General features: G+C 39.1%; 1 protein-coding gene across 1 annotated transcript; it reads right to left on the reverse strand.

The window, feature by feature from the left end:
• On the reverse strand, positions 1–25,177 carry Capn6 (calpain 6). Its single transcript, NM_007603.3, has 13 exons — positions 24,974–25,177; positions 18,061–18,241; positions 8,610–8,741; positions 7,060–7,268; positions 6,383–6,575; positions 5,606–5,799; positions 5,292–5,369; positions 5,011–5,197; positions 3,528–3,650; positions 3,160–3,362; positions 2,440–2,561; positions 2,122–2,258; positions 1–1,591 (listed from the first exon to the last, which is right to left on the reverse strand). Exons 2-13 carry the CDS (start codon positions 18,223–18,225, stop codon positions 1,409–1,411), a joined length of 1,926 nt encoding a protein of 641 aa, NP_031629.3. The 5' UTR covers positions 18,226–18,241; positions 24,974–25,177; the 3' UTR covers positions 1–1,408.

Consider the following 25,177-nt stretch of genomic DNA (forward strand, 5'->3'; position numbering starts at 1 on the left):
TTTATTGAATATGAACTTTATTGTGATTTTGTTTGTAAGGCAGTGTGGCAAAGGCACTATAAAAGTTACAAAGACTGCAAAATGTGATAGAAAATGAGAAAGTTCAAAAAGAGCGAGCTACAAAATGTATTTTTAAATGAATGCATGCTGAACTAGCCTAAGTACTACAACTATGTTTAGTTTTTTATCATTGCAGAAGCACTGAAATATTGTTGGAGGTGGGACTTGGGATAAGATGTGAAAGAACTTCATGGAGGAGGTGGAATTTATGCTGGGCCTTGAATAGGGGCAGAATACTGATAGATGAGGATGAAGGGAAGAACATACAATGACTGATTCACAAGGAAATTTTGTAGACATACTGAGTAACAAACCCCTGGGGAGTGGAGCTTCCCAACAGAGGGAAAAGCCTGAGGGGTCGGGGTGGGACCCAGACTCTCAGGTTCCCATATAGAGTTTTCAGTACCAATGATATTAGGAAGCACAGGGCAATGGGCTTGTTTGTAAATCTAGCAGCAGCAAGAGGTTTCACATTGTAGTCAGGGACCCCAAACTGGCTGTCCTATTACTGAATAGATTCATCCATCTTTTGGTGTGCATGATACTTCACTAGTCCTTATTCTTGCCCACTGACTGAATGGTAGTTCGTGTGCGCTTGCGTGCGCGTGTGTGAGTGTAGGTGTGTGTGGATGGGTGGGGGACCGAGGCTTTGTCTCCCACTGCAGCTTCTTCAACTTCTCCCTCTTATGGCACACAGCTGGCTTCCCAATTGCTAAAGCTCAAGCCTTTCTCACTGTCTCAGCCGCATTGAACTCCAGCTCTTGATTAAGCACCTAGGAAGCTTCCTCAACATGAAGGTAAAACACTGTGGGGGAGTTACTTGAGTTAGGGCAGGACCACACTTTCCAGAGGTGGTGGTGGTGGTAAGGGCTGGGACTGTTAAAAGTCAGCTCTGGCTACTGGTGAAATGTGGCTGATAAATCCATAGTGTCAGTTAGGAGCTGGGATGTCAGGCTAGACCAGCTTGGCCTTGATCACCTCTGTCCTCCTTCATCAACAAGCCCTACAGGTAAAATGTGTTAGGCAGGTGGAAACAGCAAACACACATGTAGGATGTCCACATTCTTGCTATTGTCCCATTTGAATCTCACCCCTGGAAGCCCTAAGGATCTTTTCTCAGTAAACGTGTGTATGATCTCCAGATGGGATTGTCACCTCCCCTGTCCAGCTGCTGGAGGTATATAGGTTATGTAGCTACTGATGCTACTTGGATCAGGAGGTATGGGAAATATCAGAAAAGAGAAAACATTAATAAATGTGGAATTTCAGTAATCGTGGGGTCTTAGTTAAGACCTTGTGCCTGACAAAAGAAGATGGAAAGCTGTCAGGATTCTCTGATGATGACTACTTAGAGCTCAGTGAGATCATCGCTAGAGATAACTTTGAAGCTGATGTGACCTTGCTTGACTTTGGCAGTAGGACCACCCTTCTTACGCAGGTACAGAGATTTCAGATCACGGCAGTCGCTGGGGTCAGCATCGAGAGTAACCTGCCCCAGGAACTGATCACAGAATTTTCTGCTGTTCCACACCTGAAGAGACAAATCAAGGAAATGAGCCTAAACAACCAACTGGGATGTCACTAATGCGTCTAGTGACATCTAGGATGTACATCAAATAACATTTTTATCTTTTCCTGATAACCCTTTGATTAAGAAGACAAAGTTCCAAACAATATAGATGAAAGTAGACTAGGGATCATTTCATTTGTGGGTTTGTTACGTAAAGGCAGCTGATCAGAAGTATTAAGCCAGAAAGACTGCCAGACTGACGTTATCTATATTGACTTAGGGTTGATAAGGGTTAATAGAACTAGCAAATACTTTCTTTCATGGGACTTTATAGTACACATGTTCACTTGTGTTCTGCGCATGGGAAATAAAGTCAAGAGCTTTAGGTCAAAGATAAATAATGAAGTTGGTGTTTTGCTTAATGAGAAATGTTCTGAATACAAACCAAATAAATAATAGCCTTTGTTCTGCATCCTCCAAATATGATATACTTGGGGGAAGCTAATGTGGCAGAGAACATAAACTCCCTAAGATCCCTTGTTCAGTCTTACCTGGATGATAATAGGAATGTCAGTGGTCCTTCTGTAGAAAATGGCCTGCGTGTCAAAAATGGCATGCACAGTATTCTTCTGGACAGGGGAACGGACTTCCTCCTTTCCACATTTGATGATCAGATATGGATTGACAGCTGTAAGAAAGTGACATTTTTGCTGTTGTTTTGTTTTTAAACCTAGTGATTAAGTCTCCTCCCTAGAGAGGCAAGAAGTTATGATTTCATAAAGTTCAATTCTTTTCTCTATGAGAGCTGAGAATATCAACGGAGTTAATAAATGCTGATAATGTTTTCTAGCCATAGACGCAGTTCTTACTTTCATTGGCATACTTCTTCTCCAGGCCCTCAGCACTGTGGACAGTGATCTGGGTAACCACCTTTGGGTAGCCACGTGCCAGGTTCCAGCAAGACATCTTGGGCATGTCCAAGGTCAGTTCCCTAGAATATTAATCAGAAAAAGTGTCACCCCATGATGAAATGGACCTGCCAAAATAGACTGCATCGTTAAAACACAGAAGAAGCTAGGTGATCAAATAGAATAAAATAGAATAGAATAGAATAGAATAGAATAGAATAGAATAGAATAGAATAGAATAGAATAGAATAAGGTAAAATAAAATAAAATAAAATAAAGAAGCTGGATGTCTTATCCCATTCCTCCCCTATTGTGGCTTTTATTAGGGTGGTTTTCTTTTCTATGGTTTACAGAACTTCAAGGCCAGAGTTGGTACAGCTGGAGTGAACAGTAGTTTAGGCTCCCCAGCACTGAGAACAAGACAAAGGAGCAAGGAGGAGTGCCACCAGCTCAAGAACAGATAGAACCAATCTGAAGATAAAATACAAGCAGCAGACCCGAAGAAACTGGCCCTTTCCCCTTAAATGCCACATCAAAATTCTAAATCTCAGATCTCCATTGGAAGATTTTTCCATAGCTCCACTCTGAGAAATATGTTGACCACCTTCTTTGAATTAGTGAGGTCTGACTTGAGCACATCGTCTCATCGAGTATATGTGTAGAATCACAATAAAACTGAACCTGAGCTGGACGGGCACTTCAGAGAAGATCCTCAGCAGAAATTCACTGGTACGGCCATGTTGGAACATGGTTGGAACAAGCACGTAGCTGCCCTTCTTCAGATACTTGCTCAGAAACACAGTACGGGTGTCGATATAAGTGGAAGTCCCAGCACGCTCCTGAATATACAGATGGTGAAGACGGAACCTTCGGTTCATCTCCACCTAGAAACAAAGAAGATGAAGAAGTGCATCCTGTTAAAATCAGAGCTTTTATGATAGAAGGTCCCACTTCCACTCTCTTCTTATCCCTTCATAATTCTCTTAACTCTAAAATCTAGCTTAGAATCTGAATGATCATATTCTCTTTGCTCCAAATGCTGTTCTTACCTTGAAGAGCTCAAAACCAATGATGTAATTATCAGGTCTTCCCATTCGGCGGTAAGTGCGTAGGTCCTTCTGTTGCAGTGACATGATGACTTTATGGCCATCCTCGGGCACAGTGAAAATGTACTGAGAAAAGGGGGTCATCAAAGAGATGAATTAGCAATCCCATTTAAGATAAACTAGCTGAAATTTTGTGGGATAAAATTCTTTTATAGGAAGCAGAGTCTCAGGTTAATTTCTGGGCTTTACTATTGACCAGACAATGATGTAATGGAAAATTAATTCACTACTAAGTAAAGCTCATTATACTAGCTTCTCCCTATGGCATCTGGCATGTACTGAAAACTCTATTTTTAGAGCTTTGGTGCCAAGGAGGGTAAGTTTTAATATGCATGTTCCTGATAAGTTATTCATTTCTTCCCGTTATTGTACCCTTGTGTTTAAAGCTATATGCAGAAAACATTTCAGAATTCATAAAGACAGAAAGCATTCTTATTCCTCTCAACCAGACTTTGCCATACAGCCCTGGATAGATTCATAAAGCCATCCCAGACATTTGAGCAACCCAGGTAAGGGCCCCAAAGGTCAATCTTGTATATACATCTACAGAGAAGCCACTCTCCAAGTTTGATACGGGAGCTTGGTAGTTACCTGAAACTTTTCTACATAGGGAAAGGGTAATGATAATGAAGATTCTTGAAGGGCAATTAAGATGGAAAGGGAAAACAAAATTATAAGTTAAGTAAACCAGTTTTCTGAACCTCAGTGTTCTACAAAATGCATAGGTAATGAGATCTATAGGAAGAAGAAATATGCCCATGGACAGTGAGCCAGAGTTATGTCGGCTATGCTGTAAGCATATCTTCATACAGGTTATTATAAATTCAGACTTGGGGTGCTTTGAGAGAGTCTTGTTGGTTTCCTGGAATGTGCCTGGTCAGACATATAATATAATATGAATGTGGTGGTAAATAGACTGAAGTGACAGGGTAGTGATTTAAATCCTGAAGGGGAAAATGACCTCATTCCAGAAGAGAAAAATGCAGGTTCTAATGATGGTTTTCAGAAGGGTAACCTACATGAAAAGGACTACAAGATTCATGTGTGATGTATCAGGTGAACAATTGGGCAGTAAAGGCAAATGAGGAAGGACTGAGACAGCATCTGTAAGCAGATCCCCACTCTGCTGTGTTGAGACCATCACCAGAAAACATGGGGTTAAGTTGTAACATTCAGAGAGAGAGGCAGCTAGAGAAACTGAGATTTGAAAATGTTGCCAAGTTAAGTGTCTGCAAAGAGACCTTGTCTTCTGGGTCTTACAAGCATCTGAGTCAATCTCTGGGGATTGTGGTTGATGAATATTATGCAATAGATTTGAAACCCTGATGCTAAATGAATACTCCAGAGAGGAGCAAAGTGAGATCTGACTCTTACTGGCTGGATAGCTCGGAGGAAAAGGACAATAAGGACAATAATTGACTCTAACCTGAGGATTCTGCAAGAAGGTATCACGGTTGTTATAGCAACCTCCTGATCGGTTCATCAGAGGGTCATCATCCACAGTCCAACATCCCACCACTGATTCCAGCTCCTTGCGGCCAAAAACAGGATTATTCACATTGCGGCAGACATTCAGTTTGTGAAAGTTGTGGCAAAAATCTTCCAGACTCATCCTAAATGGAAGGAATCGGAAAAGAAATGAAAATAGCACTTAATATGCATTTTTAGTAAGAGATCCAAATTTCTTGATGCAGAAAGATTTCTCACCAAAATTCTCCATCATCAGACATAACAAGTCCTAGGTTCTTGCGATCTGTTACAGTCAGTTGCTGCCACTCCTCTGAACTAAAAGCAAATAAAGAATAAAAGAGTAAGTCATTATTCTTTCCAGGATGTCAAAAGAAGAGAATGCACAACGACTAGGCTTACTTTATTTTATTTCTGGCTCGATTGCAGACCACATGGCTGACTAAAGCCCAGAAATGTCTCTGTTATTTGACAACTCAATAGCAATCTAGAGAGATAGGTTTGGGAAAACTACAGAGCTTAGGAGGTGTAACAATGAAAGTGAAAATACTCACATTTCACTCCAGGGGCCACTCCATTCCTGTCTTCCCAATGGGTTCCTTAGGCGAACCATATACAGCTTCTCAGTACTGAAGACTTCCACAAGTCTTTCTCCGAGACGGAGCTTGCGAATATCAGTCATGGTGTAGGTATAACCCTTCAGTAGTCCCCAGTCTGTTTCAACTTCTTGTTCCTCCTGGCTGGGAGACTGATAGCAAATAAAGATATGTAAGGGCATAAGAATTGGAGAGCCAAGTTCTGGATCCCCTTCTATTTTGGTTGGTTCATCCCAGTATGATTGAATCAAGTTCTCCCCGTGCAGATGGAAATTTGATCCTAATGTCCAATCTACCACATAAGCAAGTCAAAGAGAGAAAATAATGTAATATAACAACTTACTTTAAAATTTTAAATTCCAAACAATCACTTGCCTATATTAATATGAACTGTGGTTTTTAAAAATGTGGTAAAGCGGATTCATTTTTTGAGGGAACAGCTAGCTATACCTTCAATATCCAGGAGCCAAAATGATAGTAATAGCTTACCATAAGGTATTTACACCACCTTTGATGGTGCCTTGGCCCTTAATGAATCGAGTGGTTCAAAGGGATAAAAAAAAAATTAACACTCCCGAGTCTCCAAGCCAGGACTTAATGCCTATGTAAGCTTTCTGAGTTTAAACACTGACTCTTTTTGTGGGTTTCTGGGTTAAGTACAATGTTCCCTGATAAATTTTGTTATCTTTGGTGGCAGATGTGAGCATCGAGTGATTGTTTAGGGTGAATGCAAACCTCAATGGAGCAGCAAATTAGACCTCCTTTGGTGAACGTTTTGTACAGTTCTCCAAACAGCTTGTACTTCTCCTCAACAAGATCAGTGTATCGTCCTTTCTGCATGTCAATGATTTCAGCCAGTGTGCCAGTGAAGTCCATGATGATATCAGTGATGGTCAGACCATCCAAAGCCTCATAACAGCCCAGCAGCCTGAAAGCAAGTATGCAGTTATCTTGGTGAAATTAGTTCTCCAGTTCAAGGTCGTCATGCTCCCAAGAATGAAAGCAATTCTTGTTCTGACTTTACCAGCTAGTTTTTCCCTGTATATGAAGTGGGAAATGCTTTGAGATTACAATGAAAGCTTTCTAGGCTTAGGCTATGCTGATAAATGCTAGTCCACGTAGAAACTTCTTCCTACAGACAGATGACAGGTAAGGTTAAAAGGAGATGTGAATTCCATGTGAGTTTCAGATTAACAACCTGAAACAATTCATAGGAGACAGGATTTAACAGAAATCCACACATCTGTGAGTTTTGAGAGGCTGGCCTAAGGCTAAAGAAAGGTCTTTAATCTTACTGAGCTTCAGCCAGTTTTAACTGTGTGGTTGAGTAGGGCAGAATGAGTGCCCAAAGACAAATATGGTTTTTCTGTCTTCCTGTATCATGACCACAGACCAGGCAACCCCCTCCTTACTTTGCATACGCTTTTTCCAGTAGAGCATTCCAAAACTCATTCATGGAGGTGGAGAATGAGAAGACCAGATCTCCGTTGATGGTGGGAAGCAAGTCATCAATCACCACCTCGGTCCATTCTCCAAAATGCCAGAAGCGGAAGTGAAAGATTCCAGCGTATTTCTCTGGCTTTCGAGGATCCCATTCCTGATCCTTGTGGTTGGGAATTGCCTGGAGAGGTGAGAGCATTTAGTCAAGGATTCCAAGACTGTATCCATATGTAGAGATGATGGTGAAGTCCCGAGAGAACACTTAATTTTAAGTCTAGATTAGAAAAGCCTAGGGTGTGGCATTTTTTCCCCACAACTTCTGTTTCCATAGGTCAGTTTTGCTGTGTGAGATTTTACCATATCTGCCATTCCCACCCTAAATATGTAGGATACTGGAGAGACAATCAGAGGGGTTCCCATAGATAATCAATAAACTAGACAAGAGATTATGTTCATAGATTTGTAGTCAAATGTTTAAATACATGGACAAGACATTTAAAAGTAATATCAGGATTGGATAAATAGTTCACTGATTGAAAGCATTTACATCAGTACTAGAGTTTGGATCCCAGCACTCGAGTAACAAGCCAGATATCTCTGCAAATGCTTGTGTCACCAGCTCCTCAGATGGGAGAAACAGGAAGATTTAAGGGACTTGATGGCCTCCACGTTAATGGAGGACACATGAGTTCTGGATTTAGAAATAGATCCTGCCTCAAAATGAATAGGTCAAGAGTGCAAAAAGAAGACAAGAAACACCCTCTTCTAGCCTCAATGCTTGCATATAGAATGCATCCACAAGTATGTATTGCACACATTCACACAAATAAGTAATAAAATAAATCAAATGAATCTTTAAAATTAAAACCAGTACAGATACAATTTTTACTCTGGTTTGCCCTACCTAGAATTTCATGTAGATTTATTCAACATAATTCAGATTTTAGTCACGTCATTAATAAAATTCACAATTTTGGAGTTCTGTTTTTATTACAATTGCACATAACTATTCAAAACATGTTTTTATTGGAAAAATATTCATTGTCCTAAATAAAACTTTTTTGTTCTTTTGGATTTTATCTGAATAGTAAGGAAGAAGTTTTGTGCCATTAATAATGTGTTAGAACCTTATCAAGGATCCCTTTCTATCTTTTTCACCTTTTCTGTTATGCATATATGTGCTGATGACTCCCTGGCCCCTACTGGCTTCATAGCAAGTTGGTACAAAGAATATAATATGAAGAAATATCAAGTAAAAACACGACAAATGACAGCGAGTGAGCAATTGGTGTATGTGACAAAGCTATTATGCAAAATGTCATTAGAATCTAGCATACATGGAATGTCACTATAAATCTCAACTTGTCTTTATTTGTAAAATTTCTTACAATGGCAATAAGTTACCTACTTCTATTTTTGAGAGATAGAAGTATCTTGTAATGTTATGAGCAGATTTTTTTTTCCTTCAAGTTATTCAAGAAGAAAGCAGAAATAGAGTAACATTCCACAGAAAGGGTAATACCTTTGTCCAGTGTGACTCCTGAACAGCCAAACAGGAAAATGCAGAGATCATTGCCTTGTTCCCCAATCTGCCCTGGATCAGCTGGTGGTTGCTGATGTTGCCCACAATCAGGTGGGGGTCATCAGAAATGTCCTGGGGGATATAGTAATTGGTTATGCAGGAGTCAGGGAGGAGATTTTCAAGAGTTGCTAGAAGCTGAGCTAAGCCTTTACAGAGGAGATGGGATTGAGTGAGGCTACAGATTTTATAGATGGGATAAAGGGAAGGTTAGGGAGATTTCTAGCAAAAACAAAAGGCAGTGAATAACCTAACCACAGAGAAAGAAGACCTTATGGAGAATGAGTGATAAAATGGAAGGAAAGGATGGGGTGAGATAGGACAGCATTGCTGCTGGAAGGCCTTTGTCATTGGCATTTCAGCTACAGCAGTGAACCCTGGAAGACGAGAACTAAGACTTTGCATGCTGCATTCTAATCTCATTTTTTTTTTTTTGGTTAGGATGAAATTTCCCTGAAGTATCCATGCTTGTGAAAGGGTGATTTCCTTTAAGACACAAGGTCTGATAGAGGTGAACATTAATGCATCTGCCTTTCTAGGAAAATGAGTTAAAAAGCATACAGGAAGTCCTTTTCTAATAGAAAGCAAATCGGTTTCCATAACAATCAGCTTTCCCAACCCTCACCTTTGTATGAATATAAATGACAACAACATAAATAGTAGCTGTTAATAGATTATTCACAGGAATATTTCAACAGAAACTCCCCCTACAGCGCATATTCCAAAAGTATCTGGCCTGTATTGGCGACACTATTTGCTAGGGAAATACATCGGTATTTTTACTTCTGATATCATTAGCTGGGCCATTCCTACTGTGAGTAGGAAAAATGAAAGCCAAATAATGTAATTACAACAAAATGTAATGAAAACAAAATGGAACCACTTTGAAAGCATATTCTATGCCAAGAGAAAAAGTATCCCCAGAGTTCATCTGGTGGTGTACTGGATACTCTAGTGAGTGACTGGGTGCTTGAGTTGACTACTGATAGGTCACTGGACAGGGGAGAAACACTGAGGCATAGCAGACAAAGAAACAGGCATAAGCAAAGAAATATGGGACATCATATAATTGCAGACATGACATGGCTCAGAGCATCAGCACTTGCAGACTTCAAAGACAACAAATCCCAATTAAATATTGATAAATGGAGATATTTTCATGGAAATGGTTATTGGCCCATAAGTTGACATTCTGCATATCCTGCTGAAATAAATCCCAGTTGCAAATGGAAAGGTAATCTAGGTGCACACTCTTTAAAAATTATTAAATAGAAACAGCTATATTTTTCTGGTACATAATACCTATTTTTTAATGGATATAATTCTTCTTGAAGGGTCTACTTTACAGAATGAAGCATTCCATAGTTATTAAAAGCCAAGATAGCTCTGGAAAGAAGTAGGCATTCTAGGCAGAGACACGTCCAACCTGAAGATTAATTGTGCATCAACCTGCCAGAAGGAGCTAGTTAGGTAGGTTGTCAGCTTTGGATTTTCTGGTCATTTTTGTTTAAGATGCATGTCTGGCGCCTTATCACTTGCCTTTTCTCTTAGAAGACTCCCAAGAAAAATAGACTGCCTTGGTCAGACATTATCATTTTATTTGTAGCAAGATATGAAGTTATGCCCTCAGATCCATATGAAACAGGATTGTTTCCCAGTGTAGAAAGCAGCTGAGTATGGGTAGGTAAAAAATGTGCTTTCATATATTTCAAAGACAAATTCATTGCTGGTTTTATGGAGAGTTACTATGGTTCAAAGTTACTTTGCAATATTTTTAATTTAGATAAGCAGTAGTCTACATCCAGTCAATGTTTAATGTGTAAACTTCTCACATAAGGGAGCAAAGAGACACATAAGTGTATTCTAAATGAGGAACTAGATGGTTATTATTCTGTTTGTATGAATTGGATATAGTTATTATCAATAGCATAGTCTACAACCTTGTATTACTTTAAATTTTTGTGTAGAATACCTAGTAGTGGATTTTAAGTCACAGTAACAGTTATAGAATATCAAAAGCAGTGGAAGAAGTGGGTGATCAGATAGGGGCAGCTGCTTGGGTTTTTGATTATCTAGTCACCAGGATATCTGGTCTAAAGCCTTTGATGCTTCAGAAAAGCATCATATTAAAGAAGACTGGCTGACCCATTCCTTTCTCTTTAGCTTGTCAATGATCCTGTATAAGAGAATAATATTGTGCAGCTTCCCCACAGATATTCATCCCTATTTTGTACACTCTGTCCAAAACTCCATTTTTTTTTTGCAAGATTTTCTCAGATCCTTTAGATTAATCCTTTAGAAAAAAAATCCTTTAGGAAAAATCCTTTAGATTTTTTAGAAAAAAATCACTAGTAGGCATTGATTTCCAGAATTCAAGTGACTACATATAAATCAGTCTTGTACTATATGCAAGTGGAATGATGTGGAATCATGAAGCAAATCTTACTAAAGACATAGCTGATACATTAAAAGACTAGAAAACAGCTAAGGAGTTAGAAAAGATAAGAAGAAGCCAATGCAAATCTAAAAACTCTGAGAACTTTCCAGAAATGGATCGAAAAGAAAAGAAAAGAAGAGAAAAGAAAAGAAAAAGAAAAAGAAAAAGAAAAAAGAAAAGGCTCTTAAGCGATTTTTAATATGTATTGGGACACACTGTATAGCTTCCTTTTGAAGTTAAAGAAGGAAAGTTGTGGGTGTTTTTCTGTAACTCCAAGCTGAGGCTCTGAGCATCCATGGGACATTTCAGCCTGAGCCATGCTGGTGTGGTAAGAATGGAGGTCAGTGAGAGGACGCAACTCTCATATCCATAATATCAGGGTGTCTTGAGAGTAGTGGAGAGATGTAGGAGATGCTGTGTTCCTAATGGCTCCAGATGTGCTGGCAGAGTTGAAGGGATTCTTGAACTGAGATGTTTGGCAAAGCAAAGTCATTTCTTAGGTAGAGTATACATAATACTAAGAATTTGAACATAAGAAAAACTGGAGTTCTTCCCAAATACTATCACTCCAAGATAAATGTTCTGTAAAGAAGGGACATTTTCTAGGAAATATATTCTCTTGGCTGAACATTGAGGGACATCTCAATTAGTCTCACCTCATCCCTGTTCCCAGAAATTCCTGATGGGATCTCAATGATGAGATCTATAACCCTGCAAAGTTCACTTTACTTGCATCAATTACATGCAGACCGTTAGCAATTGTTTATGCAAGTATCATTTAAAGGCAGAAAGCACTGAGATTCAGGTTCCCTTCAGGAACCACAGTGATACCAAATATTCCTTATATAACCAGTATCCAGAAGAGTGGGGGCAACTTCAAAAGCACAATGTGCAGTCTAGCTCGGGAAGCAGGTAGGGATATGGCTAGCCCTTCAATAGGTACTTGATGATGAACTATTTCCAGAAGGAGTAGGAGCTAATTGGCATAAAACTTCTTTTCAAAACCTGAGGGCCATGTGAGCTAGCCCAAGTAGCTATTATCTTATTCTCAGAAAATTGAACCAGAAGCAGATTTTATAGGTAAAAGTGGGCTCACAGAGAAATGTAGCATGCTTTCTGAAATTTTATTTCTATGTGAATATTTTAGTACCAGGAAGTACTCAGTATGGAACCTAGAACAACAACAAAAAAAGGTCAACTTCAGCCTGATGATGGTGGCACACCTTTAATCCCAGCACTTGGGAGGCAGAGGCAGGTGGATCTCTGAGTTTGAGGCCAGCCTGGTTTACAAACTGTGTCTCAAAAAGCAAAAACAAAAGCAAACAGACAAAAAACAGAACGGAAACAAACAGACATACCAAAAGCTCAACTTCAACTTCCAGTCTAAACAAAAAAATCATTGCACAATAATATTCATATCCGAAAATTTGAGATGAAACTCAGCTACAAACACAAAACTCCTTTATTGGGAAGAATTATTATACCTGTTTAATGGAATACTTTAGGCAATAAGAAGGACCAACATGGTACATGCTGTAACATGGATAACCTGTAAAAAGATGCTAAATGAAAGAATCTATATAGCTTTAAGAATACAGTTTAATGGAAAAGTCCACAATAGAAAAATCTGGATAGAATAAAAATCAATTAGTGGTAGCTGGTGAGTAAGGAGAATTACTTACTGGGAATTAACATAGAAATTTTTAATTTTTACTTTTCTCACTTTTTAGACTATAGTACAATTATGTCATTTATCCCTTCCCCATCCTCCCTCCAATTCTCCCATATATATATATATATATATATATATATATATATATATATATATATATATATATATTTCTGCACTCCTTCAAATTTCTCTCCTTTTTTTTCACTAATTATCATTGACTACATATATACATATGCACACACACATACATTCCTAAAAATAACCTGTTCAGTCTGTATAATGTGGTTCATATGTATGTTTTCAATGCTCCCCTGGGAAAGCTACTTTTCTCATTCCCAGGTTTCCTATAGTTATTTGTGTAGGGTTGAGGCCTCATGGGTTTTCCCCATGGGGATCTTAATGGATTGATACAGCTATTATTGTACCACTGGATTATGGTAATATTTGCACAACTCTGTCAATCTACCAAAAATGGTCACATTGGACACTTCAAACACATAAATTTCATGTGATATAAACTGTACTTTCAATAAAAATGAAATCTATTTGAAATACAGAATTTAAAATTAATATAACATTTGGAGAAATCATATAAGTCTATTCAACTCTGATTGTGTAAACAATAGAAAACACTTAGAATCACTTTTTGTAGAAAGACACAACGTCTGGATGCCAGATGAAATTCATGAGCCATCTAAGTCCAAACTACTGTACCAAGGTTCACCAGTAGATGGAAATTCTATTAACATAGAGAAGTGCTACTTCTATTGTCATTCCACCACTGGCTATCTTTTACCCAAGCATGTATATCCTTCTTGGTATGCTTTTCCTTCATAAGTTTCCCCCTGCCATTCTTATGACCATAATTTAAACCCAGTACTTTCTTACTCTCCCATTCAACTCAAGCAATGTAACAAAATGGCCTGTAGGTAGAGTACTCCATGAAGGAATACTAAACTCAGGTCATTGACAGGAGATTGCAGAAGTTAGAAGTTTGACAATGAGGGTTGACAGAAAATCTGGTGCAGGAGCTCTTTCTTCTTCCACAGCTGGCTGTACAAATTCCCATGAGGCTTTGCTTCATCTAAGTCAGGGATTAGATGTATCTGACTCCGGGACACTATTGTGGGTGGGTATGAGTCAGTCAGGAAAAAATCCAGAGTGCTTGGCAAAAACTGGAGAAAAGATTTCTGGGGGAATTTGGCAGGCAAATTCAGCCTAAAACTTGTACCTACAGACTCACTATTACACTGAAATTTCATAGAACCTACTACTCATGAATTATTAAGACTGTGATTTATATTCTCAGGCATAAAGAAAGAACATACTTGTATTCCCACAAAACTGGGAGAAAATGGGGCCACTGGCTTATTGTAAAGAAAACAGGGTTTTTCTATGGAGGGTATGGATAGTTCATTGCCACTGGCTCATTTAAAATGTCTTTTATTTCCTGTGTATCTATTACTTCTTTAAGCCAAGCCAGAGCCAGGCGTTGTAAAACGAGCCTCTAATTCCAGCACTTGAAATCACTGAAGCAGGAGAATTACGAGTTTAAGGCTATCCTGGCACACATAGCACAACTGTCTCAAAAAATACAGAGAAAACTTGCAAATAGGAAGGAACAAGATGGAACTCATTCTTGTCCCTCAAAGACGATGGGGAACTTCCTAGATTTAAGTTTCCTCAAAATGTCAATGGTATGTCGTCTTAAAATGTAGAAGCTTTGAACAAGGAAGAGACAGAAACACCCAGATTAGAGTATTGGATAAAGGATCGTGGTAGAGAGCTTGTCTAGCATATACAAGGGGTTGGGTTTGAACTCCAATGCTGGCAACAAAAGTGTGCCAGATTTAGTTGCACACACTTGTAGTCCAGCTTCTTTGCAGACTGGGTCAAGAGAATGACAAATTGAGACTTTTTTCTAAAAATAGAATTTTAGAAACGCTGCAGAATGTAGCTCAGTGTCTGGTCACGTTCACTTATGTAGAGTACAGAGCAGAAGAAAAGTTGGTTTATCCTGCCATCACCATTTTGAAACTTTCCAGGAAAAAGAAAAACCCTGGTTAAGTATGATACTATGTGGTAATATGAATGGGGAAATGTCTATACCCTTCCCTGCAAACCAGTATCTCAATTTCCCTAATAAAGCAATGAAAGGCAATGACTCACCTACTCTTCCTGAGTCAATTCAGAGCAGCCTATTACTGTGCCTCAGCTTTCCTGATGGGAGGCCAGAGAATAGGCACATGGTTCTTCAACCCAGGATTACCCTCCATTCTAGTTGGAAAAGAATCCACAGCTTTCAGAGAAAGCGCAAGGAGCTCACAACCTTATTTTTACTCTATGTAACTCTTAATGATATGCTATAACATAACCTTTCAAACATCTTGCTCATTTGGGTTGATTAATTCTGCTTTCACATCATGTTCTCCAAAAGGAGAGCATGAATTCGTTTATGGACGAGCAGCAGCAACACAATGAGGATGCCTGTGAGTGCTGTCTAAAAGGAAGCTACACTCATACGCATACATGTTTGTAAAACAAACAGAGGCCCAAACAATGTTATGATAGGAGATAAAACTTACGTGGGCTTTGAAGTCAAGTCCTGAGTCAAATCAGAGCTTTCCAGAGATTGAAACCTGAGTGAATTTTTACCTTCTTCTGGGAGAATTGATTTCCTCATCAATATGAAAGGCAAAATACCTACTGTTTTGAGTATTGTTTTGTTTCTACATTTATTGGCGTGTGTGTGTGTGTGTGTGTGTGTGTGTACATGATATCCGTGATATGCATGTGGAAGTCGGATTGGCAACTTGTGGGAACTGTTTCTCTTCTTCCACCATGTGGGTTCCAGGGACCAAACTCAGCTCTATGAGTTTGGTTGCAAGTACTTACCTGATGAATCATGTTGCAGACCCCTGTTACACTTATTTATTTGTTTGTTCAGGTTTAGGTTTTTCAGACAGGGTTTCTCTGAATAGCTCTGGCTGTCCTGGAACTTGCCCTGTAGACTAGTCTGGACTCAAACTCAGAGATCTGCATGCCTTTGCCTCCTGAGTGCTGGGATTAACGGCGTGTTCCACTATGCCCTACTACCTGCTATTTTTTTCTAAACCAGGAATATCAAATAACTTGTAACATAAGTACCTTACTAAACCATGGTTAGTAAGGTTGAAGTGAAATCATACATAGAGAAGACCAACTCATAATCCAGTTTGTACTATGTATGTCATGAATGCAATTTCTTTTGCCCCTCCCCTGTGTTTATTCTCCACCTCTACACACGCACATAGTCCTTAACATTGAAGCTTCCTCTAGAAGAATCATAGTTTGCCTTAAAGAAAAATAGACTGTTGTCAAAATTAAGTTTTTTTCCTTCCCTGTGAATCCACCTAGGATTAAATCTACAGAATTTGGGTGAAGAAGGCAAAGTACAAAGAACTCAGCCAAGACAAAAGGGAGATTATGTATCTAAAGCCAAAGCAGCAGAGGAAATGCTGTCCACTTCATTCACATCTGGGAAATGGCTTTGTGTTGCCTTCCAACTTTGCCACCCACCAAATATCCTTCCACCTTTTCTAGGACTTCATCCCCACCAATCATCCTCTCTCCTGCATCCAACTCTTTATCGTCTTTATTCCTTAGCCAGTGACTATGATCAAGTCTGCTCATTTTCAAAAGATACCCATCCAATGTACGCTTCTGTCACTTTCCTGCTTCCTTTTTTCGCTCCTTGTGTCACTTGTTATCACCATCCACCTATAAGTTTGATCCATCCTCTCTCTCTCTCTCTCTCTATCTCTCTCTCTCATTTTAAGAGGTAGGACATCTTACATCTTTGGATTCTCAAACATGTTAACAGATTTTATTCATGTTTCCTGGATTTTTATTACAGGCAAGCAAAATTATCTGCAACTATGTCAACAACTTAGAGGCTTTATTGCTGAGTTACAGTTCCAAGATCCAGTCTTACACTTTTAATAGGTATTGTTCTTTGTGAATCAACACTAGCTACTAGGGCATCTAGGTCTGATGCCTTTGATTCTTCATTTAAAACACAATATTAATGAAGGTACTTTGCAACCTCAGCTGGCCCATTCCTCTCTTCAAGTATAGAAAAGAGACATTGAGATCAATGTATCTTGGCACCACCTGGTGGCAATGTGCATGAACTAAAGTAACTCTTAGAATTCCATTTAGGAGTTTAATGTGAAAATTGCAACAACAAAACAACAACAACAACAAAATGATTGTTGATTCCTCAAAGATGACAAACATTGAGTTAGTGATTAACGTAGGTCACAACCACATATTAGAAGACATCGTACAAAGGGAATCTTCAGGTCCAAGAACTTGAACTTTATATTTTCCAACCTGATCATTGGGAAACATCTCCAGTAAATTATACTTCTGTCCAGTTGTAACCATCTCTATAACGCAAGGTTGCTAAATATTTTCCAGACTATATCACTGTATCTTATTATACATTGGAGTCTAGTTCATATACAACTTATGGAGAGGTGTTGAGCTCTGCTGAGACACAGCACATAGATATTCCATTAAGACTGATAATAACTATTAGTAGTTACTATGAATGGGTATGGAAAGACTGTAGTTATGTGAATTCCATTAACTAATACTGGAATGACACAGTGAATGATATTCAATAAACAGGTCAAAAGCCTCCCTCCTCCATTGCAGCCTTTGTGTTCTTCAAGTGGAAATCATTACGCTGATTCTCAATGTCTAAAAGGATATTGGCTTCATTAATATGAGGTTATCTTTAAGGTGGGATGACAGGCAGCTAAGTAAAGAGACAAGAGGATAGTTTCTTTCTAGATTTCAATACGTACGCAAAGTTCCAAAAAGAATAAGCACAGTATATTTCCTTGTCTCTTGGTGCCATTTTTATATGATTGACTGGATTTTTAGTCATTTAAAATTGTGTATGCGGTATGGGGGACTTTTGGTATAGCATTGGAAATGTAAATGAGCTAAATACCTAATAAAAAATGGAAAAAAATGTGTATGCATAGGAAAACATCATGTAATTCAGATAGATAGATGGATAGATAGATAGATAGATAGATAGATAGATAGATAGATATAAAAATTGATAATTGTAAGTCAACAAAGAGAAAGAGAGCAACAGTGAAAGCTAGGAAGAAAGGAGACAGAATTCAGATTTTCTAAATAGTAAGTCGGTGTTAAAGAGCAGGTCATGTGGAGTTTCAAATCAAAAGGAAATCAAGAAGAAAGAAAGTGGGAAGAAAAATGAGAGGTACCTGTGGACGCTTCCACACCACCTTCCCAGGAAGCAGCCGGTTGAAAAACAGAGAATCATTCTCCGGTAGGAAGGTTGGGTCACAGAAAAGGCGGCCATCCTTCATGCACTCCTGCTTCAGTTCTTGGTACTTCTGGTTTTTGAAGAGCTTCAGAGGAGGACCCATTGCTATCAAACTAGGTCTAGAATGATAAAAATGGTTACTTTGAAGGAACGGCTCAGATTTTTAAAGAATTATCTAAAATTCTACAAATGGCAGTGGCTGCAGTAGCTTCCTCCCAGGGCCTTCAGACTGAGGGAAAGTCACTACGTTCAAGAAAAGAGGAATCAAAGCTCAGATAAATGTTAGATCCTGGATGAGCAGCTAACCATTTTAGGACCTTGGTTTGTTCATCTGCCAAATGGGCCAAAATGCATTTTAATGGTCTCATTGGGAAAATAGGTAACAGATGTGAAGATTGCCAGCTCAGCATAAATCATTATAGTGTAAAAGGTAATTTTCCATTTCTACTGACATGGAACAGCTCAGAAAAGTACATTTTGAAATTTGATGATAAAGGAGAAAGAAAAAAATTACTTTACCATGTTCAGAATGAGTCAGTGACCTGGAGCGCTGCATACTTGATGCAGAGGGGGGAAAGAGCCTCTTTCAATTCTAACAAGTCCGTTTACACAACTACTTTCATTTCATTATTTAAAGAGTTTGTGTGTTTTACTATTGGCTCAGAAGTCTGATGTAAAAAACAGAGCTCAGCAGACATCCTCCAAACACACATAAAAAGATAGAAAGAATATATGATCTTTTTTCCCCCTTCAAAGTATAGAATCATTTGCAGACTCCAAAACCAAAAGGCAGACTGAAATTCAATTACACTAATTTGACAGACTATAAGTTTTTAATCCCATACTGCTTCCTTTCCTTTGAAAAGAAGAAGAAGAAGAAGAAAATGCCACATAGCTAAACAAAATTAATACAGTGGTTTTTCACACACACTCTGTCAGACTGCCCTACACACAGATATCCTTAACAACTGGTTTGTATGGAGATAATTTAAAAGGCAAATTTGATTTTAAATAGCTTTGTAGTGATCGTAGATCTTTTTATGTCATTACTTGATCCACAAGGATATATTTGTAATTAACTGAACGATTTTCCTCTGGCATTTAGTAGTAAGTGAAAAAGCGTTGTGAAATTTTTATGGTGTCAGCTACATTAAACCTTTATTCCTGTAATTTTATGAGCTCAGTACAATTAAAACAAACAAACAAACAAAACACACTATGTTCAGAGTTCTAAAAAAACATTTCATGAAATTTGCAAAAATAAAGAAAAAGAAAACAAAAAGAATGAAAGCTATGTTAGCACTGTGCATGTGTGGAGGGGAGGCGGGTGGGTGTGGACATGAGCAGTGCTCCTGTGTGTACACATACATGTGTGTGTTTGTATAGAAGCATATTCCATGGTTTCTAAAATCTATCACCATCTTTGAAGCACTGCAATTCCACATGTATACTTCTACACTTGATTTTCTATGAGTCCTGGAGATTCTAGTTCATCTCCTACAGCAAGTTTGTTATGCACCAAGCCATATTCCAGGCCCTTCAGTTGCATTTACTAGTTTCTAAAAGTAAGAATAATAACAGTCGATTAGGTCCTTGCATGTCATTTAGGACTGTAGAGCACTGCCTCCTATGAAACAGTTTCCCCACTGGGAAACCATAAACCTCTAAAATTACATTCTCAATGCTATTTTATGGCAAAACTATTTGCAAGATATGTGTAACGGTCATGCCCTTTCTCTTCATTGAAAAATTAAGAGACTGAATATAACCACAATTTTTCCATAGCCTTATTTATTGTCAATTGTTTTTCAAATTAAGTATGGTGTAAACACTGCAAAACACCAATGTGCTTTCTATTAACCAGATTTCAGCCTGTTCCCGTGTTTTAGATATTTGTGTGTTTCATTGTATTTGAAAGCATGGGTGGCATCAGTAATAATTCTCCGTTAAGCATCAGAGCCAAACTGAGTGTTTGCCTGGACTCCTTTTCAGAGCCTATTACAAATGGACTCTAATTTTCATGTGTGTTCAAAGTTACAGCTAATATTCCCGTGTTTCTTGCTTTCCCTAGAAGGTTTGGTAGACTGCCAGAGGCTGGGGGCTGTAAATATGGACAGTCTGAGGCAATTAGGACATTTAGTTTGCCAGAACCTCCTAGTGCTGAACATTCTGGATAAATGGGTATTTCCTGCCCAGGAAAGCCATGTGCTCTCACAAAGTCTCCTTTGCTAATCAGGCAAATAGTAAGGCTCACAAAAGCTTGCAAGAAGAATTTGTTACAAAGAGACCCTGTCTAAACACAGAAGCAGCATCAATTCAACAAAATTAGGTTTGATTTTAAAGACAACAAAATAGGTCTGGCGAGATGGCTCATTGGGGAAGGGCACTTGCCAGCCTGATGACCTGAGTTCAATTCCCCAAGAACCACATGGTGGAAGGAGAGAACTGACTCCCACAAGTTTTTTTTTTAAACATGCACGCGCACGCGCACACACACACAGTTTTAAATTGAACACACACACTTTTAAATTGAAACCAAACCATACTATGATCTAGGTAGGTATATTTCAAAAACATAATGTACAGCTGGTATTGGAGGGTCAAATCTTGAAAGAATGAAGGCCTTTTGTATGAAGATGCGTGCATTACAGGGACTCGTGGATAAATATGCATTTGAACTTTTACTAGGGTATAATCGAAGTCCTAAGTCCTGCTGGAATTACATAGTAGAATTGACTCCCCATTTCTGACTAGGCAACAAGACAAATATGTTCTGTTTGCTCTATGAACTTGATGTCTTTATGTTTCCGGTTGTTTTGTTTTGTTTTGTTTTGTTTTGTTTTGTTTTGTTTTGTTTTGTTTAAATCAGGAGACTGGAGACATGAACCCTTCCTCCTTAAACTATAGCTCTTACTACTGAGATGGTTAGTGTAAACCAATAGAAAGTGCCATATGGTTACAAGATAAATACTGAAAACCCTCTCATTGTGAGGTACCTTGTTCAGCATCTCATCATTGTACAGGCAATATTTGTTTGACAGATAAATGTCTTAAGTAGACAATCAATATTTGTGTGGCAAATTATTTGAAATGTGCATTGTCCAACTTGCTCACATGTTCTTTCTTTGCAGCAGCCATGCTTTGTAAAACATGACCTGTGTCCTTCATTTCATATGCTCAAAAAATGGCAACTCAGAGAAACAGCAACTAAAAACTGGCAAGACTGAGTCAGAGCCCAGTCTGTGAAATGTCAGACACGGTGTGTGGTTTTCTTTTATACCACACTTCATCTTTTGGTCACTGCATTTTTTTTTTTTTTTGAGAAAGGATTTTTTAGTTCAAATGAGGAAACCCTCCAAAGTAAATGCAATGCCCAACTTCTGAGGCATTCTGCCTAGAATTTATTGCCATAGTGGATATTGAAAAGGTTCTTTATTTTCCTGGTTTAATGATCATGGTAGAATCTAAATGCTTTACGTCTAAAAGCTCGTTTGGTAGCGCTCTGCAAATAATGGAAACCCAGAGACTTATAAGCTGGTGTTATTATGAACAACTTTCTCTGTCATAGCAAAGGTTTACAGAGACAGGAATGTTTCTTTCTTTACACTTTCCACTGCACCAGGTGGTGATAGGGAAGAGAGAGTCATTTATTCAAAGATCACCCGATCACCCGTTTGGAAAGGTGATAGAAGATAAAAGCTAGGGTGTTTCATTTAACCTTCAAGTCTCTAGATAACCTCTGAAGTGTGAGCAATTCTGGGGAGGAATTGTGTGGCCAGAGGACAAGTGGCAGGAGTGGCCAGGCAGGACAAACAGCAGGCTTATCATTGAGGTAATAGCCTTAGGCAGATTTACTAGAATCCAGACCTGCTGACTAAAGAAAGAAAGAATGTGAGGAACATTGTGTCTACTAAGAAAATGGATGGGGGCAGATTTAGTGTATATGTGGCAAGTCAGAAATTGCCAGAGAAAATGGAGGGAGCCTGCCACGTGGAACTCAGGCCTGCAGCCAGGAGAGAGTTTTTGCTGTCCATTGGACTTGAAGCTCTGAGGAGGAAGGCAGATTCTTTTTTTTTTTTAAATTAGGTATTTTCCTCGTTTACATTTTCAATGCTATCCCAAAGGTCCCCCATACCCACCCCCCCCAATCCCCTACCCACCCGAGGAAAATCATTTCCTTCTTTAGCCGTGGATCAGCCTTACAACAGTCATCAAATGAATTCTAAATCAAAATTGATTTTAAAAAACAGAACACAGATCACAAATTACTTTGGATTCAAAGGAGTAGGTGAAGCACCCAGTTACTCTTAAGGGGCATTGGGTGAGCTACACGTGTATGGCTTTGATGACACTGTCTCTGGCTACCTTTTCCCCCATACTCTGCAAAAATAGAGATAAATGGGGGCACAATTAGTATAGGAGACTTAATTCTGTCCTGGTTTAGACATAATCTTATTCCTCCTACTGGAGGTGATGGGGTAGATTCCTTGGGCTTTAATGGGGAGACTTCAGCATCCATGTGCTCCCGAGAGAACAGTGCTTGCCATTTCTGCACAAGGGGAATCTTATCTTCCATCTGTGGTCACATATCTGCCAGAGCACTCTGAAGTGGCTGTTGACATTCAAGGTTTTGTTGGCCAGACACTCTGGGATCAGAAAGGAGCCTTCAGAGTTCCCTAATCAACTCTTCTGTTTTCCATAGGATATATTTACTCTGTCCAGAGAGAGGACTGTGTTCAAAGAAGAAAGAGCACACCACAGACAGTGTTGAAAAACTACATCAAGAAGTAAAAGACACTTCAAAAATCATAAACAGAACATTTTCAGTCAGGAGGTTCACAACCGTTATTGCAGTAACATCTTTCACCCTCAGTTTCCCCATAGGCACAACAGGAAGATGATGGCTTCCCTGCCCATCTCGGGGTGTTATTTGGAAAAGCTAATGAAGTTAATGAAGTATGTGAGCGTACTTTTGATTGTTAAGAATAAGTTAACATTAGCAGTTATATTAGGAAATGTTTAATTTTAGCAAATAAAATCTCATTTCTTTGTAGAAACAGAGGAAATATGATCACATGCTTAAAATAAGACACACACTGACATTTAAAAGACCTATATAAAATGGCCATTCCTTACTCCCCACTCCACCTTCCATTTTTGGCTGACTTGCTGATTTGGTTGACTAAACTTATCCTAAAAATCTAGTTTTACAGTCCTTTGAGAATCTAATGCGAATTTTTATAGAATTTTTTTTTCTGGAAGAACTCTTAGAAATCAGTTAATACACATTTTTCACTGTAATGTGAAGAGACTTTGCCAGGGTTACATAGTAAGAGAGTTGGTACTAGAATGGGGACCTATTGATGCTTTCTCCAAAAGTATATTTTGAAACAAAAAAGAAGAACTGTGAGAAGAAGGGCAGCATGCAGACAGAAAGAACAAAAATATATTGTTCTCTTTTTGCAACAATGTACATAGAAGTCTTACATTTGAATTGCAAACTGTCAGAAGGTGATATGATTTGAAATCAAGGCTAACCAAAGAAACTTTTGGGGTCACAATGGAGCTGTTTTCTGCTTTTAAATTTAGGAACGGAAAATTTGCAAGGATATAGAAAGTCTGCTTTTTAACCTATTCCTGACCATGTAAGCCTTTAAGCTGTTCCCTGGACCATTGGAAACTCTCACAACGAATAAAGAATGCTGCTCAAGTACAAAATACTCGCCCCTTTGTGTATACCCAAGCACATGAGTGCATAAGTATATGCACAAGTATATGTGCATGCGTTCCTGCTTGCCTGTGTGAACACACACACACACACACACACACACACACACACACACACACACACGAGCAAGAGAGGGGGCGAGCATGCACAGAAACACACGAGGAAGTTGTTAATTAGTAACACCCCCAAATTTTTGTTTATTCATTCAGGCCATAAAGAGAGATCTTAATTCCACAACAGAGATGAGCAAATGAATCATTTGCTGAAGTTTAATAAAAATATAATACAAAGCATGAAGCATTTTGCTGTGACAGGCAGAACAATCAGCATTTTCCAATGTGATTTTTACCAAACTTTTTTCTAAATTCTCACACCCACTTGTTTCCATTGCAATGCGTGGCAGTTCCCTTTTCCTGACCCTGGCTGAAGCCAGCTCTGGTCAAGTCTCCAGTTAAGCCCCAACAAAAGTGGAGTGGGGTGGAGTGGGGGATGGGGCCTTCACTGCAATTCAGAATTTAAACCAAAGATAGAATCAGAGGGAAACCAAACCAGGCCCAGGAACTGATAACAGAATAGCAAGATCAACCTGTCACCCGGGCAGGAAGGTCCCGAGGCTGTGCAGACAGGGTGTTAAGATAGCTTAGGCAGCCACTCCTTCATTGTGTAGCAGCCAGTGGCCTGTGCACACAATTTCAAACTCTTACAGAATGTAGGCACGGAGTGTGGCTCCGTGATTGTGCCTGAATTTCAAGACTTTGCCTATCACTCTGCATCCAAGGAAAATAGATGAAGCAGTTAGCCAGCCAGCTTCTCTCTTCACACTCTTCTCCCAGGTTTGTTCTTGTTGACCAAGTGTTTACGAACAGAACATTCACAGAAAAACGGACCAGCTCGCTCCCAGAAACCGTTTAGCGCAAAACCATCAAAATCACTGCGTTGAGCCCCCCAGATTCCAACTCATTTTAGATGTTTCAAAACGGCTATTAGCGTAAACGTGTACACAATTCTATCCAGACGAACCCTAACATTAATAGGTGCAAAGTTTGTTTAACTTTACAGCTTAAGTTCCTTTGCTCTGAAAATAAAACTGTAAACTAAATTTGTGGGCGCATGCTCTACTCACCTGAGTTAGCTCAGGAACCCTGCTGCTGCTGCTGCTGCTGCTGCTGCTGCTGCTGCTGCTGCTGCTGCTGCTGCTGCTGCTGCTGCTCTTAGCCAGGTAACCCCACTAAGTCTGTTCGGCCAGTGCAGCTGAACAAAGATTCTGGCTTTCTTAACCTGGAAACTATTTGGGCTGTACCAAGCTCTGCTCACAGGGGGAGGTGCC

This window comes from Mus musculus, chromosome X (genome assembly GCF_000001635.26).
Source record: "Mus musculus strain C57BL/6J chromosome X, GRCm38.p6 C57BL/6J".
NCBI lineage: Eukaryota > Metazoa > Chordata > Mammalia > Rodentia > Muridae > Mus > Mus musculus.